Raw genomic sequence first — 24,968 nt, 5'->3', positions numbered from 1 at the left:
TTTTCTTTTTGCTGATGCCATTTCTGTAATGCCCTTAATTCTATTTATTTTCAGTAATGCATTACCAGAGGGTAGCACATTGAAACTGCTGCTTCATGCTTTCATATTCACTAAAACAGTTCCGGCATGGAGTGCAGTATGAATTGGTCAGAAGCACAAACATGAACCCATTTGTGGCCACATTAACTTTTAGATTGATGAAAATCTTTAAAACTTAAAGTGAAATTTTTTTGAAATTTATAAGTAGACTATACATTATTTTATCTTGACTTTAAATAATAACCAAGTATACAAGCTTTTTTCAAATTAAAGGCATTGTAGCAGAGCTCATTTTACAACAAACTTGCATAATTTGCTTGTTGGTAAAAACATTTTAACTCTTATCCATTGTATTTGATGTTGTTGGGTATCACGAAACAAAATGTAATACAAAAAAAGTAGGTACTATTTTACAGCGGTTTGCAATTATTCTCCTTTCCCCCACACTGCATTGCATGACGTCACGTTGTGGAGACGACAGACCAAAGCCCAAGAGAGAGAGAAATGAGAGACAAAGCGTACAACTTTAAAATAAAAAAATGTTTACATTTGTACCCAAGATATTTTGAGAAGTTGTTTCCATTCATTCTTAGAGGTATTAACCTATCAAGATATCCTTCTGTCCTGTAGTAAGTAAACTCATGTTTTGTCCCTCAGCAATTTCTTTAGTTAAACTTCCTTCCCCAGATGAGGGAAATGTAATCTATCCAGCCCAAACAATTGCCCACAGTTTCCTCCAAGTTAGTCTTGGCCCAGGACACTTATGGAAACAGTGTCCTCACTTGGTATCTGAATACCTTAATCCAAATAAGCTGACTTAGCTAAAAATGAATCAGGGCTGGTATCTTACCTGAACTAAACTGTCCTGTCTGCACAGTTCTATTACAGCTGTGAATAATTGAATGTCAGTCAGTTTTTACAGCTTGCAACAGCACTCAAGTGGTAATTATGAGCTTTGGACTTGCTTGTTCCAACTTTTACCAGCTGTTGGCACATAACAGCCAACCTACTGCTGGGAAGATTGAACTATTATTGATCTGAATCTTTATCCTGAGCCCCATTATAAAAGGCTTGTTCACTTCAGATTTGTTTCACCTTAAGAATCTCAAAAATAAGCTCATTCATTACTTTAAGTGGCACTCACCCCTATCTTCTACAGGCTCTCTTTATCCGTTGCCTTTTTCTAAATCAGAAAATGCTTAGCACAGCATTGCTCTTATATCTCCCTAATGCAACTGCTAGACTGAATTTTAAAACGGGGAGACATTGTTAAGGAAGGTTGGTGAATGGTGGACCCAAAATGCAGAGGTGGAAACTGAGGATAGTTAAGATGATTTAATGAAAATCGAAAAAATGCACAAAACTAAAGGAGCCAAGGTAACAAGGAGGCAAAAACAGGTACTACAAAAATAAGAAACACTAGCACGAACCAGGAAGACTAACAAACAACAATACTAACTGGTGACTGCACATACACAGGAACACTACAATGCTACGACAACAGACAAGGGAACACCAAGACTAAAGACAGAGGTTAACGAGGTAACAAAAGACACGTCTGTGCTGGAAAACAGGTGAAAGACATCAGACAATCACAAGATGACACAGCAAACAAGACTATCACAATAAAACAGGAAACAGAACATATACACGACAAGACAGAAAACCAGGCTAAGAAATTACGACAGGAAAACAGACTACCACAATAAGACAAGACAAACCCCCAAACCATAACAGACATGATTACATTCCTACAATTTTAATTTACATGAATTATTAACACATTTTGTATCACAAAGCAGGTGAAATGCAAACAAAAGTGGCAGAGGGCGAGTGAGCAAGATAGATGGGGATAGTGCAAGAGCAAGTTTTAAAACCCTCAAGCACAAATCCCTCAAGCTTGATTTTAACAGCTTGTGTCTTGAAGTAGTTATTCGCTTTGCAATATTGTTATTGCCAGGAGATAAACCTCTATGCTTTGTGTCTGAAAAGGTTGAGAATATTTTTTTATCAACTAACTGATCTTAGTAGTACTGTGCACAAACACTAGAGCTCTGGGTTGACTATTCTGTAGTTTAGTAAAATGTGCAAAATGTAGCAAAACACAGTAACGACTCGCTCTCTAGTAATTATGTGTAGTGTACAGTAAATCGGTTTGCTTGTAGTGACACATTTTTCAGTAGGGCGGTGTTTCTACTTCATGTCTCCATGCCTGGTGGTCTTTAGAATGTCATCCTTCAGAGCATAGGGATGTTCTACATTAACAACCAATATTTCTTGGTTCCTTAGTCAAGCTGGAAAGGCTGGGGAGAGCTGCTGTTTAACGGAGTGTAGCTGCCATAGTGATTACTCTGTTTAGTCGGTGATTGATTAGAAGCACTGCTGGAAATGTCACTTGTCCTGCTAATATATTTTCACGAAGGGAACATAGCAAAGGCGGTGTTAATACATTTTAATAAGTTTTCTCCAAGGAAGCAGAGCAGAAATGTAACTTTTTTGGAACCGTCTGTATATAGAATATGTTTTGCTATTGCAATGTTTGGTATTAGCCGTACACACGCAAGTTCTAATCCATTGGTGTTGTTTACTATGTAACTTATGATTTTACAAGTCCTGATTCCTATCCTGATTGAAAGGCTGTGGTTTGTTCTGTGGTCTTCTCGGTGTTGTAGAACACAGTGAAGTCTGTAGTCTGATTGCCCTCCTTCTCTGGTGATTGTTTACAATTACTACTGCAAACATCACTGGCTGGCTCACTTAAAAGGAAAATCCAACATCCGAACTTGTCAAGCAGAAATAGTGTGTTGTCCTCGTTATCTTGAACAAGGCCGTCACTATTTGAGATCATAAACATCTTTCTGTCCCAATGCAATAAATGCAGGAAATAGATAAAAGCTCTGATCAGTAATATCAGTGATGGACATTACAGTATGCGGCTTTGCATATGAACCAAATGAACTGTGACCACACAGTATTTGTTTGAGCTTCCCCATAGTCGGCATCCCTTGGTTTATGTAACTGTATGCAAGAAAACTTGATCATTGCTAGCGGCAGAGTTATAAGGGGAGTGCCATTAGAAACTACTCTAAGTGTTTATACATATTACTGCATGAACACATATATACCAATTATTAATGCTTAGTATACTATTGTAGGTTGTATTTTATGTTGAAAAATGAATTCTCACTGCTCTTTATAAAAGGTGCAGTAAACATATAGTACACATGTATAGACTGTTTAAACTTGAAATTGTCTTTAAATAATGTATGTCATGTGTTAAACTAAAGTTAAACCCAAGTGTGGACAAAAGCGCAGAGCCAAATGAACGTTTAACAGATTTATTGCAAATGTCCAGGAATGCAATAGGGCAAAGGCAAAGTCCAAATTCAACGGATTGCAGTTCCAGGTTACAGAGCGTGAGTGGTACCATAATGAACAGGTGTCCATGTCGAAAAGTCCAGAGATCCAGTGTAGAGAGAGCAGGAATGTTGGATGGCAGGAATGACGTGGCAGCAGGAGTCAGGTTCACAGAATTGTGGCAGAAAGAGAACAAACAGGGTGAGCAAAAAACACAGGCGCTGGATCCAAATAGGTAGTGTCACAAGTGCGACTAACATGGTTGTCTTGCCTACAAGCTGACGAAGAGTGGTAGGTTGACCGGGTATTTGAAGCGGAGGTGATTATTGTAGATGAGCTACAGCTGGAACCCAGACTCCCGCACCAGGCTTCACTCCTGCAATTAAGGACAGACAAGGGGGAGAAACAGAGAACTACCTAGCAGCAGCAGCGGGCCTTACAGAATTATATACACAGTAACCATTTCCTCCCTATCCCCACGGAAAAGCTATTCTTTCCTAATTTGTCTCAATGTCAAAGCTAACTGCTTCAGCTAGCAGCTAACCTATTTGGTAACTCTCCTTAAAGGGGCATTACCCTGAAAATCAATGCTCCTCTTACACATAGAAAGTTCAGAAAGTGGAATACCCTTTTAGTGTATTTGATTAATGAGTTAGCTGTTGACACATTAAAACTCTGAGAGCACAGGAGGTGGTCGGGCCTCCGTTCAGTTTTGGCCCTGGGCCACAGTTGGCCAAGAGCCCCCTTAGTGTTTGGTTGGTTAGAGTTATTATGTACAATGTGTCAGTGAAGCTGTTAATACATTTACACCATGGGAACACTTGCGGTGCTGGGGAGTCCATTTACCTCAGGGGCTTTGGCATCTTTCCAACAGCAACAACTCTCCATCAAGAATCACAGATTAAAGGAGTATTGCCGATTGTTTTGGCAATACATGTACACCATGGGAACTGAGTTGAGTAGTGTTAATGGATTATGGACTGCACCCATTGAGAGATGCTTTCAGTCTGAACTCAGGGTCCCAGTAGAGATGTGTGTAGATTTAAAGGATGGGGAGTGATTTGTTCAGACTCAAAATTGTGGGTGGTGGATATGTAAAATAATGGTGATTGCACATGCTAATGCTAGGGAGTTGAGTATATCAATTCTTCTATAAAAGGCCCAAACTGCAACTGTAGTGTGGTATAAATGGACCTGCTTGTCTTAAGATTTATTTTATAAACTCTGAAGCTTACTGACCAAGGCTTTTGGTGCAATAACAAGTGACAGTAGCAGGATTTTTAAATGTATTTAAAAATCCAGCAGAACATTGCTTTGCATTTCCCCAACCTGCATTTTGAGTCAAGTTGCAATAGATTCCAGAAATCCCTTCATTTAAAAAAGTTAACTAATCTTAAAGTTTTAATCACACTGTAAAATGAAAATTTCCAGACAAATTTCAAATGCTAACATCTGTTTAAATCCCTGTTTGGCAATATCTGCACACGGTTTGACATTTGTTCTGGTTCCGCTTGGGTTTAACTATACAGCCCCCTGGAAACCAAACAAGAAATTAGTGATTTTTGCCAGGTATAAGGAGCTTGAGCTAAACATCTGTTCCAACTTTGGCTTGTGGCAAGTTACATGCTGTGGATGCAAATATAGTTCACTCCAGTTGTTTTGTTACTGTCAGGTAACTAGGGGTCATTTCCCACTCTCATTCCATGTGTTTCAAGAAGTTAAACAGCATCCCTCACATGAAATGTTGAGAATTTGGAAGAAATACATAAAATACAAATACCACCTTGACATTTAGTTTCAATTTATTTATTTTAGTCTTAAAGCTTACATATTTTAGCAGTCTTTAGTGACTTTCATGTTAATGCGAGAAACATTTTCTGTAATTGCTACTATGAGTCCGGTAATTATGATGATGTTTAATTTGATTAAATGTCAATTTATTTGCGTATACTTTTCTGTATAGAATGGTGTGTCTGTATCTAGTGTACTACATTAACACGACAGAGAGAAAGCAAGAGGTTATGGTGGTTGGCTTTTATCCATTAGAAACTGCTTTAGTGCATCCATCAGATTCAAGGAGCTGTTTGCTTTGCTATTTTTAGTGGATGGTTAGCTAATATTCGTCACTGCATATTTATACAGTAGGAGAGAGCAGAGGTAATGTGGAGGACCAGGTCTAACTAAACAACAATTTAGAAAGACAGACCATGTCTAGAGTTAGTGAGTTTAAACAGTTTGCAATGTGAGCAACAAGTAAGTGTCTTAGGTTTTTATCTTTGTTCATATGTCTGTCTGGACAAGCTCTTTACAAAGGCTAGCAATGTAATATTTGGAGTGTAGAGTTATCTTTTCAGTAGGGTCCTGCTATATCTTGTTGTGGTTGTGTTACCATTATGAAGAGACAAACTAATAGTGGATGAGCAGAGATAAGAAAATTAGAAAAGATCAAACAGATAATAGGATACTGTTGTCTATGTACAAGGTTTTATCAAGAAGCTCATAGTAATTTATTATTATTCCTAATATTAATTTATTTAGCAAAAGCCTTTATCAACACCTCTCTCATCCACCTCTTCCTGTCTTCCTCACTTCCTCATTCCTTCTGGGTCTCATCTTTTACCGCCGTCATCCTTCGTTTGTTCTTCCCCTGAATACAACTTTTCTATCCCCTCTTTATTCTTTCTCTATTCTTCCACTTTGCATTCTCCACTCCCTTTATCCCAATTTGAATGTTACAGACAGTGCCTAGCCTCAATCTTGTCACCTTTTGCCATAGCTCACTTCTCAATCACTATTAAATATCACCATTATGTATCACCATAGCAAAACACTGACCAGCCCTAAGAAAGAGGCACATACGCACGCACGCACACGCACACACACACACACACACAGAATGCCTGTACAAGCCCAGGCTTGTAGATGTTATTAGAAAAAGGAATTTTCAGTGATTCAGGCCTTAAATCTTGCTTCTCAGCAGACAGAGATAGACAGATACTCTCTAGACATCAGGTTATGAATGGACAGAACAAGCAATGTGTGTGTATTTAAAAGCCACCTGCTAAGGTTGAGGATGAGGGATGTGTTATGACACATGCAACTTCACTTAACTCTTTCCAGCCTTATCTTGATTTGCAATTGTGAAACTTGTTTATTGCAATAAAACTCCTAAAAAAGGTGGTGCAAGTCAGAATTTCTCCACCAACACACATACAGCTCAAACTGGGATCCAATTCTCCAGTCAAGTTAATGGCTGAGAAGAAAATGACCATATCAACATGGCTTACCCCAACTTTATGTATACAGTTGAGCTTTCCTCTCTGACATTTGTATTGAAGGTAACACATGGCTCTCTGCACAATCACTATAACAACATTGGAAAGGTACAGACGTGCAAGGGGAAATGGGTGTCCAAAAATTGGGCAAACGGAAAAATATTAATATATTTTAGTAATCTGAATACATAATTGTAAATTACCTTGCAAGACAAGCAACACCTGAATACCACCCCAGCAACACAGTTTCGATTTAGAATTATTCAGTCTATTTATATAAAAACACATTTTCAGTTATGTGCGAATTTTGGATGTTGTGCTTCTGTGTTTGGAACATTTAGTTCTCACAAAATTAGCTTTAATGAGATAATGAAAGCATGCATTGTCCTCAGTGCTCTTTAGGACCACACAGCATTCAGTCCCTTGCACACAAATGACCACGTTTTGTATTATGATTGGTCCAGAATTAAAATGCACGCCTTTTTTGTGAAAGACCCCAAATGAACTTGACTTGCATATTGTTTGAATAAAATGAAAAACAAATTTTAAGTAATCACATTGATTATGCTATTGAATACAACTGCAAGCAGCTAATTTGAACTTCCCAGGCATGAGGTTGAAGCTAAACAATGTTGTATAGTACTGATTAAAAACAAAGCAAACAAATCAAAGCAATGTACACTGCGTGGGCAATATGACCTCACTTACTTTTTTTTGGGATGACGGTACAGTACAGTACATTGTAATGGATAATCCAGTCGAAACATAATTCCAGCTCTGTTTGCTCTATTTTAAGGGCAATGTAAGGGAACATATCTTAAGACAGAAAAATGTAGTTTTTTCACCTCAGAAATAAAGGTGTTACATCACTTTTGATCTTACATACCACATTAGACCTAAGATAATTCTTTCTTTGAAGAAACAGAGGGCTGACATTACCTTTTTAGGAATACAGCCTGTGCAGCAAAATGCAACAAACCACGACCCAGCCAATCACTGACAAGATGGTTGGGAGAGGGGGTGGGGGTTAGTGCAACACTTAGTGCAACAGTGTCTGTGATTGGCTGGAACGTGGTTTGATGTATTTTGGTGCACACCCGGTGTTTGTTTGACGTTTACGACCCCTGTGTTGCCTCCCGAGACTGGTCTTTTTCACAGTGTATTCAGGGGGAAGGCAGCTAGCAGGTCAAGGAGAGATGTCTACCCTTTGAGACAAAATTAAATTGGGCTGAAACCATGCAGGAAGTCCTAGTACACCTTTGCCCACATAAAGAAAGAGTTTGGAAAATACACTTTTCTTCTTGATATTTTGTCATGGTGATCTAACTGTAGGCTGAACCCCTAGGTTCATACGGGAGGCGGAAGCACAGCAATGTACCTGCCGCAAGTAGTATCCTGGCTGCTAACAGGAGAAGCACATTTCTCTGCGCCACTCAACAAGCGATTTCCAGCTGACAAATATGTGGAAAACACACTCACAGACAGCAGTGATACATGGCCATTTCATCATGTGTTGGGTTAAAAATGCAGGGGGGATTAAAATCCCAGAGGAACAGCTGGGAGAGGGGCAGGGATATTAAAGGGTTGGCAAAAATGGGATGCATTTGATCATGTATCAGTATCAGAGAATAAGTGACGAAAACGTTATATACAGAGTTTACAAAGCCAGTATTCCTCTCTCAATCTAGATTCAAAATAAACTGCAGTTACCCAGAATAATACTGATTATTGATGGCAAATTAAAACAAGCAATCTATCATGTGTAATCTGAATTGTATTTTTTTATTTGTATTCACATAGTGAATATTAATCTAAACATTGTAAACGATAGCAAACGATAAGCTCAGATGGAAATAAAGACAAATATATTTTGAATTAATTTGGCTTCTAATATTTTTTGAAAGACATTAACTTACACAAATCTAGGTGTTTACTTTTTGAAATCTTCTTGCCATGAGTGCAAGTCCTGGCCTGTGTAACCCTGCTAAGAGCTACAGTAGAGGCCCCGTTACTATAACCAGAGGAATTTGATATTATTGGTCTAATCAATTATGTCGTTAAACTAAGCTACTGTAGGACACAAAAGTATTATGTTACTTTTATTCTGCAATGTGTCTTGCTAGCATTGATGCTGGTGGTTTTAGAAAATATTTCATCATGATCTGTTTTTGTAAGATGCAAAACAGGATAATTAACTGTACACTGAATTTAAAAAGATGCATTAAAGTGAAGCATTTTCATTTTTTATCTGTAATTATTTTGGGAACTTTAATACAATTAACTTCAGCACCAGGAGCTGTCCATATTAAACAGCCCCACGCATGGCGCAGAACAAGTCACTTTTTGCTTTTCACAATGGATGTTGACTTTGACTAAAATGGTGTAATTTTCAGTAGCATTTACCTATTTAAAGGTAAACAATAATATCCTTTAATATTGAATCTTTTTAAACACAGTTATAAAACCACCACCTGCACTATGCGTCTACGTAAATAGGACGTAAGCAGGAGATGCCAGCTGTCGGATCTTGTCAAAATGAAGCCAGACTACACTTCATATATACTGTCTCTCACATCGATCCTACATTAGCACTGCAAGTAATCCACCGTGCACATAGAGCCAAAAGAATATGTTATAGATGTTCGAACATCTAATCCCAGCAAACCAGATTCTCCTGTTCAACATTTAATGGTGGAAAAAACAACATAACTTTATTGCCAAAATTTAAATGCTTTCTAAAAAATGCAGCTGTTGTTATGCATGAGATTGGCTGGATACTGACAACACTGGTGAACACTTTATTCTTCTAAAATACCCCTTGATTATTTCAGACATCAGTCTAAATGAGGGAATGCCTTTGTGTACCAACCTGGCTTAAAAACATGGCAGCCTGGTAGACACAGGACTGTACGGTCATATAAGTGTGACTAACGACTTGGCTTAGTTGCATGATTTCTTTCTTTCTCTCTTCTTTTCATTGCATCTTTCAAGCCTTCTGCCCATCATTTAGTCAGTGCTTTAGTTTGGGTTTTGAATTTGGTCGTGTGCGTCACCTTGTTAAAAAAAGAAACAGACAGCATGTTTGCATGATGGCTTGGTCAGCTGAGTGTGAGTAACTTGGCTCTGATGCATGACTTCATACAATCCAAATAATGACTTGATTAGTTTAAATTATACATGTTTAGGGAGTTCACCTCTCTCTTTTCCTTTTTAACTGGAGTCTCTGTCTTTACCCTTTCCTGTTTCCTCTTCCTCCCCCATTCTGTCTCTTGTCTTTCCACCTCTTCTTCCTCTTCTCTGCTGTCTTTCTCTTCGTCTTCATTTCCTTTTTTCACTTCCTCTCCCTGCTTTGTCCCCCCCCCACCCCTCGTCTCTCTGTCCTGGTTCTCAGGGTCTCATGGTGAAGCTTTGTCTAATTACCATGCTAGCGTTTAATTGGAACAGCATCCACAAACACACAGATTGACTGACTATAAATCCTTACATGTAGACAATCTGATGCTGCACTGTGCATGCACATATGCACACATTAAAATTAGCCATTTGGATACACATTACACGCACATATTACAGACCCAGCAAGTTAACATGCTCCAGTTATAGAATTACACACAACACACCGTACACCAGGGTCAGATATGGAGTTCGTCCAGGTTTTACTACAGTCACTGTGCTTATGCCCCTTCTGTAGAGCTAAGGCGTGTTGGCTACAGTCATAGATTGATTTTGGCCTAGTTAGACCATGAGCAGCCTGTAGCTGCTCCCACTGTAGAGCTGTGCCATCTAAGAACTGACAACAACATATGCACATTGGAGAAAAAATGCCACTTACACATATTTTATTTTATGTTTCTAGCAAAGCAAACATACACATTTTGTGTTGTTGATTCTGAAGTGTAGTTATTGGTTAATTTCCACTGCAGTGACTGTAAATAGGAACAATTCAAATTATTATATTATATTGTGTATATATATATATATATATATGTATATATCTCAGTTTGATATTATGAGATATATTTGACAGATTTAGTTTTGTGTGAATCATCACCTAATGGGTACCAGAACATTCAAGAGATGTTGAAATGTTTGTCGAAACATGTATCCTACTGAACATCAGTGGTTTTACACCTGGGAGTCAAGAACCCCAACAAGCTGTTAAATCATTTAACAGATTAATTAAATCTGAGGGTTCCCATGATGCCCAAGAAGAAAAACAAAAAAAAACAATTTTTCTTGGAAAAGACTGGATCCCTTAATCTCTTTGTGCAAGTAAAATATACTTTTCGTGAAACATTCAAAGAAGTGGAAATTCATTTTTGATTGAATGTGCTTTTAGCTCATAGACACCTGCGACAGCGACACTGGGTCACAAATATACATTGTTTGTTGTGGGGGGGTCGCATTTGATAGATCACTCTCCTGTATCATGTATTGACACAAATACAGCCATGATTATACATGTGATAGGCTTTTTGTTGTTGATTGTTAATGGCCGCTTGGCTCTTCTTTGGTCATTCATTTGGTTGTTTTTGTTTTTATCTTATTTTTAGCTGTCAAAATGATTTTTTTTTTGTATTTTGGATATGATATAATTAAAACTGTTTTTCTGTTTTGTTGTTTGTGTTTCAGTCCTGCCCAGCCACACATGTGGCACCCCAGGTCTCATCCCAAATGGAGTCATTCATGGCTCGCGGTACAACATGGGGGACAAGATCCGATATAGCTGTGAGTCAGGTTTTGTATTGGAAGGACACAGTATCCTCACATGTATTGTATCACCTGGCAGTGGAGCACAGTGGGACTTCCCATCACCATTTTGTAGAGGTAAGATTTCTTTCTTTCTTTTTTTCTTCTCTCTACTATGTCATTTAGATCTTTTAAAATAAATCATAAAAGTATGACAAGCCTCACCGAATATGACAAGTTGGCTTATAAATGAAATTAAATATATATTAGAAATGCCCAGTGCCAACTCCAAGAATAAAAGCAAAATAAAATTAACACTCTAATTGGTGGGGTCCTGAGAATTTAAGGACCTTTACATGAGGTCACAGGTTTGACTTAGACTTAGACTTATCTTTATTGATCCTTTTGGGATGACTCCCGCGAGGAAATTGAAAATTCCAGCAGCCGATTTAGCAAGAAAAAAATAGATAAAAAAGACAGTGCAAAGACAACAATAAGAACATTTGTCAAATAAAGACAAAAAAGACCATACATTATTGTCAAAAGTTTCAGTGTTGAGTCCAGAGTTAAATTGATAAAGTGACCAGGTATTATTGTAAGTCCAGGTGTGTGTATTGTCCTCTCTGCCTTATTTCCTCCTCCCCCCGAGTGAGGAGTTGTAGAGTCTGATGGCATGAGGGACAAAGGAGTCCTTGATTCTGTTGGTCTGACACATGGGAAGGAGCAGCCTTCCACTGAACAGACTCCTCTGGGTGCTGATGAGGAAGATGAGAAGCCCCGGTGTATTGATTACTTTTTAAGTACAGTGAGGTCTGACTCAAATTACTTAACTAACCATTGTATGAACCAGATGAACCCCCAAATCATGAAGCAAAGTCCTTGTATTGGTTCATTAATCTACTGCCAAACAGATACAGTATGCCCAGGTTTTAATAATCAGGGCCAATAGATGGTTAAACTGCTCAGCTCAGGGATTCAGTATCTTGTGACAAATCACTGCAAAACCCACTTTAACTGTCTTGTGTTTTAGAGGTGTTAATACTTTTTTGTGTCTAGTTTATAATCCATCCATCCATCCATCCATCTGTATTGGACTGTGCCTTGTCAATGATCAATAACACAATAACATGTTTCTATTGTTTTCACATCATTTGAAGTGTTTGAAGATGTTCCCAGAATGTATTGATGAAATTTGAATGATGATAGAATTAATAAAGTATGATGACAATCACAATATTATTGTTATTTTAGTTGTAATATTCTCATTAACACAATACATAAATAAATCTAAGATGATATGTATACAAAATGTATCCACTGAACATACTAGGAAATAAAAAAAACAGGTTAGTAAAGTGTGGTTATTAATTAATTAATCAATCATTAAAAACATACTTTAAATGATTCCTTTCATAAAAGAAGATCAATTTAATTTATTACAAATTTCTGAGAGTCGGAAAGACATTACTAATATAAACAGTAAAACAGGAAAAGGAAATTATAAAAAGGAAATAATAAAACAGAAATAAAAAAACTAATTAAATAGATAAAAGACTATAACAACTAAAGAAACTGATCAAAAGAAGGCACCAAAATCAGTGTATGAATTATGAAAATTCCTTGGAGAGGTGCTGTTTTTTCTCATTCCTTGTCCTGCTACCTCTCTGTTTCTCTCCAGCGGAGGGAGCATGTGGCGGTACGTTACGAGGCACAGCAGGTTCAATAACAAGCCCAGGATTCCCTGCAGAGTATGACAACAACCTGGACTGTACATGGTCAATCCTCTCTGAACCCGGGGACACTATAGCTCTCATCTTCAATGATTTCCTTTTAGAGGACAAATATGACTTCCTGGAAATCAGCGGTACAGAAGCACCAAGCATATGGTGAGATACATTTCGTACGCAAGCCACAATGAGGGGTAAATAAATAGTCACATCAGAGGGCACACACATCTTTGTGACAATCAGGTTGACACACCACACGCTGACCAAAACGAAGCAGAATCACAAAACAGCTGTAGAGGATACCAAACACATACAAGACATCATAGCCTTGTTCTGAGCAGTCCATTTACATGTGATATTAAAAGAGGACTAATGCTGTTGTTGGGCAGGTCGGCTACAACTACTCATTGATTAGCTGCACAGGAGTCCTGTCGATTTTCCTGCGGTATTCAAATCCCACAGCGAAGGTGATAAACTGTTGTTTTCACTCCTGTTTGCTATTTGAAAATTGGCACTCTGTTGTAACAGAACACACTGTGGTTTTTTAAATTTAGAGCGCTGTGGGAATTCACGTTAGTTAGTTTTTAGAGTTTTTAGATCACAAATCTCCATTTAAGGTTTAGATGTGTTTTTGCTGGTTTGGAGGCAGCCTACGGTTAGGCATGCTGTTAGGTTGTTGCTGGTTTAAGTTCAATTAAATCAATGTATCAGCATAATCTCAGTACTAGTTGGTGCCACATAAAAAAACATTTACTATATTTTTTTCAAAAATGGAGAATCATCTCTGTTATCTTTGCTTAAAAACTAAGGTGCATTCATTCTTTCTCTGCCTCAGCGCTGAAGTGTCTCAAAGGATCTGCACAACTACGCACCGTGACATTGCATTTTCAATTCAAGTTGCAATATGATTTTAGAAACTTTTTTTCTAGTCTTCTCTCTCTGGTAAACATGATAACTAAAAATGCATTTATAGATCACCAAGTCCTGCAGAAATGGTCTCCCATTTTTCACATTCACTTGAATTCAACTGATAGATGACATTGTCTTCCATGTGTAGAAAATGGTTCATGATTGTGGCGCAACTTGCAAAAGAGTAGAATGGATAGGTTGACAGATAAATAAGTCGAGTGAAGAAGGCAGAGAGGATAGCACTCGAAGGAAACAAAAGGAATGGAGAATAATTGCACATTTAGTCCTGTCACCAGCAGAGCGGTGCACCTCAACCATGGCATTCTCATGATACGTGTGTGTGTTTGTGGGAGTGTGTCTTAAGTGGCCTTCTGACTGTGTGAGCTGTTGATCGTTTCTCTGAGCTCTGACAGATAACACACACTCAAGTACGCACACACACACATAGCTTTTGTCTGACAGTATAACATTCAAGGACCACTGTCAACCCACCCTCTGCAATGCGGGGGGAAGGTAGGGAGTGTGCTGAAGGGTACACTTAACATTTTATCATATGGAAAAGAATGACTGCAGCCTGAACTGAAGACTTTTAACACACCCATTGTGGTTTCCTATGTTTCATTTGTTTTTTATTGAACAATTCATTAAAATGATTTCAAGGAATTTATCTTATTTAAGTTGGCAAATAGTTACTACAGTAATGTGTAGGGATGCACTGACACCGATGCCAGTATGCATGCCATGTACTCGTTCTAAAAAACCCCAGTATAGCAACGTGACATTAACTTCTCAGTCAAGCAGGTGTAGGAAGGCGGAAGAAGAGCAATGTTAGCCATTTGGAGATTTTTGGTTGTGAAAATAACAGATGCTCTTCACCACTGGTATTTGGATTAACTTTACCAGTATCAGCCCAATGTCTCTCATCAGTTCAACAGGCATACATATGAAGAAAGCAATATTTCCATATGCTCTGTCTGCATGCGGCCTCTCCATCACGCTGTTGCACAATCACAGTGCAATTTGCAAATAGCGAATTTTTACAATTAGGCCTAAAAAAAAGCTGTTGGTTTATATAGTTTGCCACGAGTCTTTAAATTTGAAGAAAATCTTGTGACTATAGCTGCTGGCATAAACAAACCAGCCACTCTGTTTAACTGGTTAATTAATATGCACACAAATTATGTCATTGGACTTTGCGTTTTATTCTTTCTACACTTGACTCAGTATTTTGATATCAGGAATATTATTTGTTTTATTGAGAACAGCTCAGGGAAATGTCCACCCTATGGGCACTGAGCTTTGAAAAGAAAAAAAGGCATGATACTGCTTATATTTGGTTTAATTGTCAAGCATATCAGAGCAGGCCAAAATCATCTGTTTCCAAAAACACCCTTGGACCCCAAATGGATTATTACGTAAGGATTCGTATCTGTACTCGGTATCGGCAAGGACCCAAATGTCAGTACATGTACTTGGTCTAAAAGAAAGTGGTTTTGGTGCATCCCTAGTGATGTCAATTGATATGAACTCCAAATGGATTTTGTGGATAAGAATAATAATTTGCATCTCTAAATGTATAGGTTTACAAACAAAGGGAACTTTTTTTAATATTCAGTAGTACACAACACTAACACTAGTTGTGTGTAAGAATGTGTGTTTGGTTTTTGCAGGTTTAGCAGGCAAAACAGAGAGGAAGATGGAAATGGGATATACAACAAATGTCCCAAATTAGAATAAAACAGATGTTGCAATTATATGGTTTGCAACTAAACCGCCATAGGCCCCCCAGACGCCTTTTATATTTGATAAAAGTTCACTGACTCCAGTCTTCAAACAATATAATTATATTAAAATAAACCTAACTGGGCTTTTGCAATCCACAGTCTAATACAATCCTTTTATCGGAGGTGGGATTAAGAGATGATTGACATTTTCACTGAGGCATATGGGCAGGTCATTGTGAAAATGACTGACACCTGACAAGACCACTGTGATGGGTTCTTCCTGTTTACTGTGAGCTTTTTGTGATTGGCTGTCCCAAAAGCAATTTCCTGTTTTATGTTCCTGTCTGCTAGCTGGCAGGTTTAATGTCAGGTTGCTTAGCTGTAACACACACACACACACACACACACACACACACACACACACACAGACACAGACACAGACACAGACACAGACACAGACACAATCACACACACACACGCACACGCACACGCACACATTGTAATTACTGACTTAGTAGTTGTGCCTGAATGATTTAACTTTTCACAAAGTGATGATTTGATTCCAGTATGTCAGAATAGAATTATGACCCAATCATGTTGTTTCATTCTTTGTACTTCTACTTGAGATGGACATTTTAGTCCTGCAGACAATTACAATGACTTGTAAACCCTGTTTTTGGACCACTAAACTATCATGACATTTCTTAAAACCTTACTCTAAATTGTAAGATTATTTACTTGATATAGAGTTGTACCCAGTTTTCAAGCTTCAGCTAACCTTTGAAACCTGCTTTCTGGGTGAGGTCAGACCAGGTGCAGGGTACAGTTACTCTGCTTATGTGCACTTCATTTCATGGGGCTTACTTGTGAAATATAAATAAGACATGCAGAGAGGATGTGGGTGGAGAAAGAAGGTAGACAACTAGTAGACAAGATGAGCGGATGGAGTCAGAAAGACAGAAGACCTCCAGGCATATGTGTTGCTGGTGCCTACTACTGTGCTTACTGTAGTCCAATGGTGTTATGTCACTGTATGGCTTATATAAAGTCTATGTATTTCTTTATATTTCTCTATTTAGCAAGTGAACTGTTAACCGGTCACAGAGCTGCTTCTGTATGCAGTTGGGGAGGTCAACAGTCCCTCTCATTACATGTAATTTGCACATGTTTTCCATGAATCAATATAATGATCCAGATTTTTCTGGGAAACAAACAAACATCTGAACAGAAAACTAAATTGCCTTTTTTTTCAATACGATTTTTGTGTGGCGGTACACCATTGATTTTATATTTGTGTATTTGATATGATATACAGAGGCAACTTTTCACAGCTTCTTCCAAGTCCTTAGTTCAATGTACATGTTTATACATGATTTTGATGACCTAAATATGAAGAGCAGATATACAGCTAATCCTGAATAAAGGCTTTACATGGAACATAGGCGGTTATCTGTTGTGCTGTTACAGCTGTTATCTTTAAATCTGAACAGATTTTCTTTACTTAAGATCGTTATCAGTTTCATAATGTTTGCAGCAGGTCTTTCCTGCTCCCAAACCACGCACCTCTTTTCTACAACCTAACCTCTACCGTACCACCATTTTCTCCTTCCTTTCTCTATTCTCTGCACTCTCAAAACTCCCTCTAGCTATCCTTTCTTTTCCTCTCTGTTTCACTCCCCCCTTTCACTCCATCCTCATTTATCCCAGTCATTGAAAGCACAAGACAAACTGAAATGCTTAAAGCTCAACAGCATTAATTCTGTCATTTTCTTCAACTAAATGAATTTGTACTCCGCTATAGGCCATTATGTCCATGGAGCACAATCTACAGTGCTTAATCATATTTTGATTCTTATTGCTCACTATTTTATTCACGTTGATTTTAACTCAATTGCCGTTAGTGAAAACTCAAGCATTTACTGTAATGTATCATCACCATGATAGTCAAGGATTTTTAATCAGCAATGGTTGTTATGCTGATTTAAAGAGGCTGATGGAATCTCTGAATCTTCACATTAAAGGTACTCTAAGCAATGTCACACGTGTTTTAGGCTACAACATTTGTTGTTACATACAGCAAACATGTCCTCAGTATCTGTGAGCTGCCTGTTCCTAGAACACTCTGTAAAAAAAAAAGTGGCGCTTTAGACAGCCCAGTGTCTACAAATGTATCCTGTATTCTATTGGATTGTGTTCTATTACGTTATACTCTTTATGTCATTTTTTTTTATACCTTTTGACTTTTCTATTTTTTGCTACCACTTCTCCCTCCCTCCCTCTTGCTCTCTCTCTCTCTCTCTCTCTCTCTCTCTCTCTCTCTCTCTCACACACACAAACAAACACACACACACAGTTATGTTTTAATTATTTTATTGGCCACAACAGAAACAGCAGTAGCAAAGTAATTTCCACCCAGTCATCCATTTTCTGTTGGCTTATCCAGGTAATTTTCTAGTCATTTAACCAGGGCAAACTCCTTTCATTCAGTGGTTATAGAGTAAGAAGAGAAGCCCAGATGTGATTTTTGTAGGAAACTTTTCCACCTTCTTCTGAGGGATCCAGAGTGAAAGTCAACCCCTTACCATTAGCCAGAACTGCCTCAACTGGTTTCTTTCAATCAACATCAAAGTCCTGCTGTTTGCCAGACTTCTTTCATTCGTACACCTGCAGTGTGAGACCAGCCATTCCCATTTCACCCGCACGTAGATACAATCTCATTTTGGTTTACCTGTTGTCATTGATGCACATTGCTGGCTGTGTGGGTGTTTGTATGTGTGTGTGTTATAGATTGTGTCTTTGGGTAAAGCTACTTTTCTCTACGGGGCAACAACAATGGTTTCGGTCATGAAGCTGTTGTAAACTTCTCCACGGGAATCAAACATGATGGTCTAATGAACCCAGAAGGACACCATCATCAGCAAACAACACAAATACCATATCACTGCTGAATTCTGCTGAAGTTTTATACAAACAGAAGAAAAGGCAAGGCACGCCCTAATCATAGTCTACTGTCTCACTTGAAAAAACTTGATGGCTCTGGCAGAAAACTCATAGTGATAAAGACACACAAAAAATTAATTTTGTTGACACGATTAATATTCATTTCCCATCAATGCTGAAATAAGTTGAAGTGGATAACATATTGATCCTTTTTGTCTGAGACAGAGCATAAATTGCACTGCTCATACTGAAGTTTAACAATCAGCCAGAATATTCTCTCCTAGTACCCTGAGCTTGGTAGGCATTCTCTGGAAGGTTTAGCTGTGTAAGTTTCTGATCATTTGAACAAGAATTGGCTCCCTTTCTGACATTTGGGAATAGCTGGCCTTGTCTGACAACTCCAAGGCCCACCAGAGGCCTGCAGCCTCTGTGGATGAACCTTGTCCATCCTCAGTGCCTAGTGCCTCTTTCTTCCTATTTGCTCTCTGCTTCCTCTGTAACATGTCATTTCACTCCTCCCTTAAGTCCCTTTTTGCTGAACCACTTCTGCTTTTCTTCCTTCCCTTTGCCTGTCTACCTGCTCCGTTTTTTTGTGACAAACCACTCTCTCTTTTCTCCGCTTTGAAACACCTCAGTTGTCCTGTTATTACATTTACATTTTAAATTGTGTGTGCGAGTGTGTGAGTGTGTGTCTGTGTGTGTTTGTGTGTGTGTGTTTGTGTGTGTGTGTGTGTGTGTGTGTGTGCGTGGGTGTGTTATGAGATTAAAAGTACTGCTGTACCATGATTTTGCAGTAAGCACTTGGAATAAACAGCTATCTGTTGTGGATAATGCGCTTTCCAACTTTTTTGACTTGTATCCAATCATTTATTTTTACAGTGCCTTTTTGTCATTTTGCAGATGCACACATTCACAGGGACTTGCAAATAAGTGCAGCAGTGCAATGCACTTAAAATGATGTATTGCCAGCATTATAAGCAGCCAATAGAGAGAACAAAGGCCAAAAAGCAGTGCCCGGACAGTAGAAAGCTATATATGTGTCTTTGTGATGCTCACCAAAAGGCTTGTGGTCTAAAAACAGAAAGACAGTGCACAGAAATGGCTAAATCCTGCTCTCTTTTTTTTTGTCCCCCTCCCCTCTTGGTTTTATGTCTTGGCTTTCTTCTTCTTTTGTCTACTTCTCTCAGGTCAGTTAAACCTCTCTACTGATATATTGTACACATTCCCTTTTGTTTTATACTCATGAGTTCTTTCTTTATGTGAAGCTTACACTTCTTTTTCTTCTTTTCTGTTCTCCATCCCCTCCTTTTTCCCATCCCCCATCTTCTTCCAGCTTGTCTTTGCATTCTCATATATCATACAACCTGGTATTTGTAATGTCTAACCTAATTTAGACTTGCCTCCTTGTCTCCCCTTTTGTAACTTTTGTCCTCTCCTTTCCACTTGTGTAACATCTCTCTTTCTGTTCATTTAAGTGAATTTCCTGCATCAGCCTCCTCATGTGTGTTCTTCATCCATCAGACAGGTTTTCCTCTGTCCTCTTTCTTCTCTGCTTTTTTCACCTTGTAAGTTCTCCTTCTCTTACATTTCTGCGTGTTGTCCTATGAGCTGCTTTACTGGTTTTTGTCCAACCTGTCCTTTGTTGTCAGTCTCTCCTCTCCTCTTTCTCCTTGTGTATTTTTTTCACTAACTGTCTTCTTTTGAACTTTGATCACTTTCCCATCTTCTTATTTGGTCCTTCTCGTTTCTTCCCTTTACTTTCTGTTCAGTCTTGTCTCATCGCTCTCTCTCTGACCTCTTGTCTCTCCCTCATTCCGATGTCAGACAACTGGCCAGTCACCATGAATAATGGAAAAGATGCAGCACACCTTCACTTTTTATCTATTCCAATCTCTACTTTTCATATTCCCCTATCTTTTTGTACATTTAACAACACAATGCATCCTTGTTGTTCTCAACCCTAAACTTAAGTCCTAACTCTAAAAATGCCATTGAAAGAGCGGGTGTTTCAGCAAGCACTTTGGACATATGTTAAAGATATGATAATAGATTTGTCTCTTATCACAAGAGTGCAGACAGAAGATACCAAGTTACAAAAATATGCAAAGAAACATACATTTAATGAAGTACAGAGGCCAAAAAGAACAGATATTCCAAATCACTATGCATACAGACCTCTTCTGGGAACAACTTATCTTTTTAAAATGTAGAAAGGTTTGAAAACAGATGGATCCAGTGAGGACACAAAATGGTTTCCGGGCCACTAATGTCCGCCAGCAACTTGAAATACTGAAAGGTGAATATCCATTGTCATTTCAGCACTCACTGGGTCACATGATAGGGCAGACTTATCCCCCAAACCTTTCAGCCAATTTATTTGAACCAAAAACGGAAGTGATTTGCCAAGACAATGGAAATTGGATTGGATTGGCAAGTGGGATTTTGTTTAAAAACACAATTAGCTCTTTTTCTGTAAAACAAAATGTAAAGTTTAGTCAAAGGGCCACAATGCAGGGGGGAGAAATATGTACATATATATATATATACATACAAGTATGGGAATAACTTTGTATTATAATGGTATAGTTTAATTAGTAATTTTTCTGGACCAGTATCCCCGGTTCTTACAGCATATGATCATTACAACATGATGGTTAAGGTCTAATGGTATAAGGTAATCTTTAATTTTTATTAATATACATAGATGGGTGTTGTCCATCTAGCAAGCATTCAAATAATTGAATTGAATTGTTTATAATAGAATTGCTTATTATTGCCAACTTTGAGTTTAATATGATTAGGAGATTATCCCATAAAGGTTCCAAAGCATGTCAATTTCCCTTTTTGAGATTTTTTTACCATTAATATGAGATTCAAATTAAGACTGACTTCCGGCAAAGCTTTGCTGAGGCAAAACAGTAAAGTCCATGATTATTATAACATTAAGCTGTTTCATCATATAAATCTTATAAATTATATAAAAACATTATTTCACAAGGCTGATTTAACAAAGGTAGGAACAAAATAAAAGGACTCACTTACGTAACATACAGCGTTAATGTGCACTGAAAAAAAAAATGTATTAGACTGAAAGGCTCAACAATATAATACTTGATCAATTTTTCTCATGCATTTTCACATGAAGGTCATAAGTCAGGGTCAGGTGGAGAACATTGTCTTCTCTGAATATAGTGTATACCATAGTGCATTAAATTCACTGTCCGCCATTTTATTTAAGTGTGACCTTGATGCAATTTAGACTGTAGTTCCCAAAAAAATCCCATAGTTTTAAACTTATATCTCACAAAAGTCAGTATGTCACACAACATGCATGCCTATTTAATCACACTAACTGATAAAGACTACTAGTTGACTCACTGAGAGATAACACTTGGCTCTAATTGATGTGTTTATTAAACAGTTTGAGGGTCTTCAGGCAGACATATTGGCGGTGCTTTTGTCACATATGACATTCAATATATTATATATGCACTCTTAATATTTTCTTTTTGCCATTTTTCTTATCTGTGTTTTTTCCTCCTTCACTGTCTCTTTCTATCTACTCAGTATACCTGCAGCATTAATAAAGGGCAGTTACAGTGGCTCTTGTTGCTCTAGGGAGGATGGTAGAACATTGGCTTCCAGGCAGTCTCTTACATCATTTCCTTTTTTTGTCTCAGTGCTCAATTTTCCTCAAATTTTTTAATTTTTTACTTAGTACTGCCTTGGTTGCCGTTGGTAACGAAATGTGAGAGCAGCTAAAGCTGATGCAAGACTTACCATAGGCAACCAAGTCATTGTCTCAGTGGTGATGCTTTAGAAAGTGTTTTTGAAGATGTGAACTTTGTCCAACTTTCTACTACTTTTCTAACTCTTCAACTCTATTCAACGTCTTTTCTGTTTCTCTTCAATATGGCTTTCTGTTGCTTTTCAATCAATCAGATTGTTGAAAAACATTTTTTTTAGGCAATGTGGGCCAAAACTTGAATTCCTACGTAAGAGATATTGTATCCTACGTACAAGATATTTTCTTCTGCAAATGGGATGTTAGCTCCTCCTAAGTAAGAGATAATATCTAAAAGTTTATCTCCTATGTAGGAGTTATTATCTTTTTAATGCTCATAAAACATAATTTCAGTTAGAAACTGCATGTAGTACCAAGGCACACAGGAGAAGTGTTGAAATTTACGTGTGAAAATAACAAATACCTTCCCAGCGCCTGCAAGTGATATTAGCGATAAGTACCAAAAAAGTCTAAATGCCTAAAAAAAAAACTCCCCCACTATATCTGACAGTTCCGTAATGTTTTACAGTGGAATTTTGTAGTTAACTGAGGTGGTAAAACCTTTTCATTTATACTGCATTTGTCTGAACTTTCAATTTCCTTTTTATCTTGCATTAAGCACTTCAAGCTAAGATTTGTTGAATATTCCCTACACACTTACACGTCAGAGTTATACTGTAACTCTACAAGCACTGTGCTCTGCTTCTGGTCACTGCCGATCACTATGGAAAGGGATAATATCACTCATTCAATTCCCTCATCCACATTTTTCAAGCCAGTGGAACAAATTGCCTTTCAGCTGAAATCTCCTTAAATTACAGCCAGCCTTTGGACCTCCAAGGACAATGCAAAGTGACACCAAAACTTTGAACTTGACTTGACTTTGAACTCTCTGGAAAGTTCCGCTTCATATTTTTCGCTGGAATAAGTAATTCAGGTCCTGGAGTTTTTCACACTTCTATGTTCTTCTATACTCTATCTACTTTTTTTAGAACGGTTGGTCGTGATAGCACTTTCCTAACAACACTTTTGTTAAAAAATGTTGTACTACCTCGAATTGAAATATGTAAGCTCCTCTTTCATGAGCACATCCATGAACTGAGTGCACATCCTGTAATAGAAAGTTATTACACACAATGTCCATCTCTGGAACAGGACATAATCTTTCTGTATGCGTGATATTTACCAACAATGTGGACTATTCAGACTTGCAGAATTATGCACACATTGTACAACAATAACAGATAATACGTGTAACATATTGCAGTAACACACCACAACAGCTTGAGTTTTGTTACATCATATCTTCTCTTTCCTATGTGCTTTGCCTGTCTCTGCCTTATTTTCTGAAGTATAGTATAAGGAGCAAAAGTAGGCTAAGACTGCTCAAATTTTAAAGGGCCGACACATTCCAAATAGTTATTCAATTTGAATATCAATTATATTGTCTCTGCCTGCATTCTACTACTATTTTTGGTCTTTGTGTTTAAAAAAAAATTACATTATTTCTTGTTTGCTTACTTTCAGGCTGACTGGTACAACCCTGCCCTCACCAGTGATCTCAAATAAGAACTGGCTTCGGATACATTTCACCTCAGATAGCAACCATCGAAGAAAAGGGTTCAGTGCTCAATACCAAGGTATATCCCAATCTCAAGCGTTATTACTTATCTATGTTCTGCCTCCCTTTATGCATGAATGATATACACACACACACGTATTTGTACTGTACAAACTATTGTACATATATAACAACACAAACAGGATAGCACTAGGACTACATGGTATTTTGTATACACTGTTACTGCAAGTAGCAAATATGGCAGACAGAAGTCTGAAACCACCCGAATGGACCTGCTGGACCTTTCCTCTCATCTAATTGACTGGTTGGATTACTTAATTATCATATTAAGGTGAATATTAGTTTCCATGTGGAAACACAAAACATGGTTATGCAAGACATGTACGTATATCTGGCTGCACGTCCCACTTCGTGTTTGTCTCTATCTCTTATTTTATTCACTTTATGCTGTCTCTTTTTTTCCTCAGTTGTCGGTCTCTTGCTTTTGCTCTTGCCATTGGTACTTCTGTCATTTTCTTTGTGTCTGTCGCTTATGTGATGTGTGTGTGTGTGTGTGTGTGTGTGTTTGTGTGTGTGTCTGTGTGGGGCATGTGAGAAAGGGAGAGAGAGAGCTTTTCATGCAATGTCTGTTTTTCAGTGAAATTAAGTTTGGTTGTTGCACAGATTTTTCTGTTATCCTCTGCAATGCTGCTACTTAGGGTAAAATAAATGGATTACAATTTAATGCTGCTCAACTCCTTATCTCTTCTCCCCACTTTTCTCGTCTCTTGTTCCTTCTTCTCTGTGTCTTTCAATGTCTTTTCCTTCTTTCTGTTCTAATTTTCAGTTTCTGCCACCGTTGCATTCGTCATGAATCACTTTCTGAATTGCACACATTGCTGATGTGTACTAAATGGAAACGCTGAACATAAGAAGCTCTTAAAAGATGTACTGTAATTTAAG

The 24,968-nt window shown here is 37.9% G+C and overlaps 1 protein-coding gene across 1 annotated transcript in view; it reads left to right on the top strand.

The window, feature by feature from the left end:
- LOC117948226 (CUB and sushi domain-containing protein 1-like) overlaps nt 1–24,968 on the top strand; it is a 306,260-nt gene that overhangs the window by 107,955 nt on the left and 173,337 nt on the right. Inside the window, exons 3-5 of the mRNA XM_034877777.1 lie at nt 11,304–11,498; nt 13,039–13,246; nt 23,972–24,084. Coding sequence (XP_034733668.1) covers nt 11,304–11,498; nt 13,039–13,246; nt 23,972–24,084 — 516 coding nt within the window. The remainder of the gene's footprint in view (nt 1–11,303; nt 11,499–13,038; nt 13,247–23,971; nt 24,085–24,968) is intronic.

The sequence above is a fragment of the Etheostoma cragini genome, chromosome 1 (assembly GCF_013103735.1).
Source record: "Etheostoma cragini isolate CJK2018 chromosome 1, CSU_Ecrag_1.0, whole genome shotgun sequence".
In the NCBI taxonomy this organism is placed as follows: domain Eukaryota; kingdom Metazoa; phylum Chordata; class Actinopteri; order Perciformes; family Percidae; genus Etheostoma; species Etheostoma cragini.
This window is presented reverse-complemented; position numbering and strand designations above follow the sequence as displayed.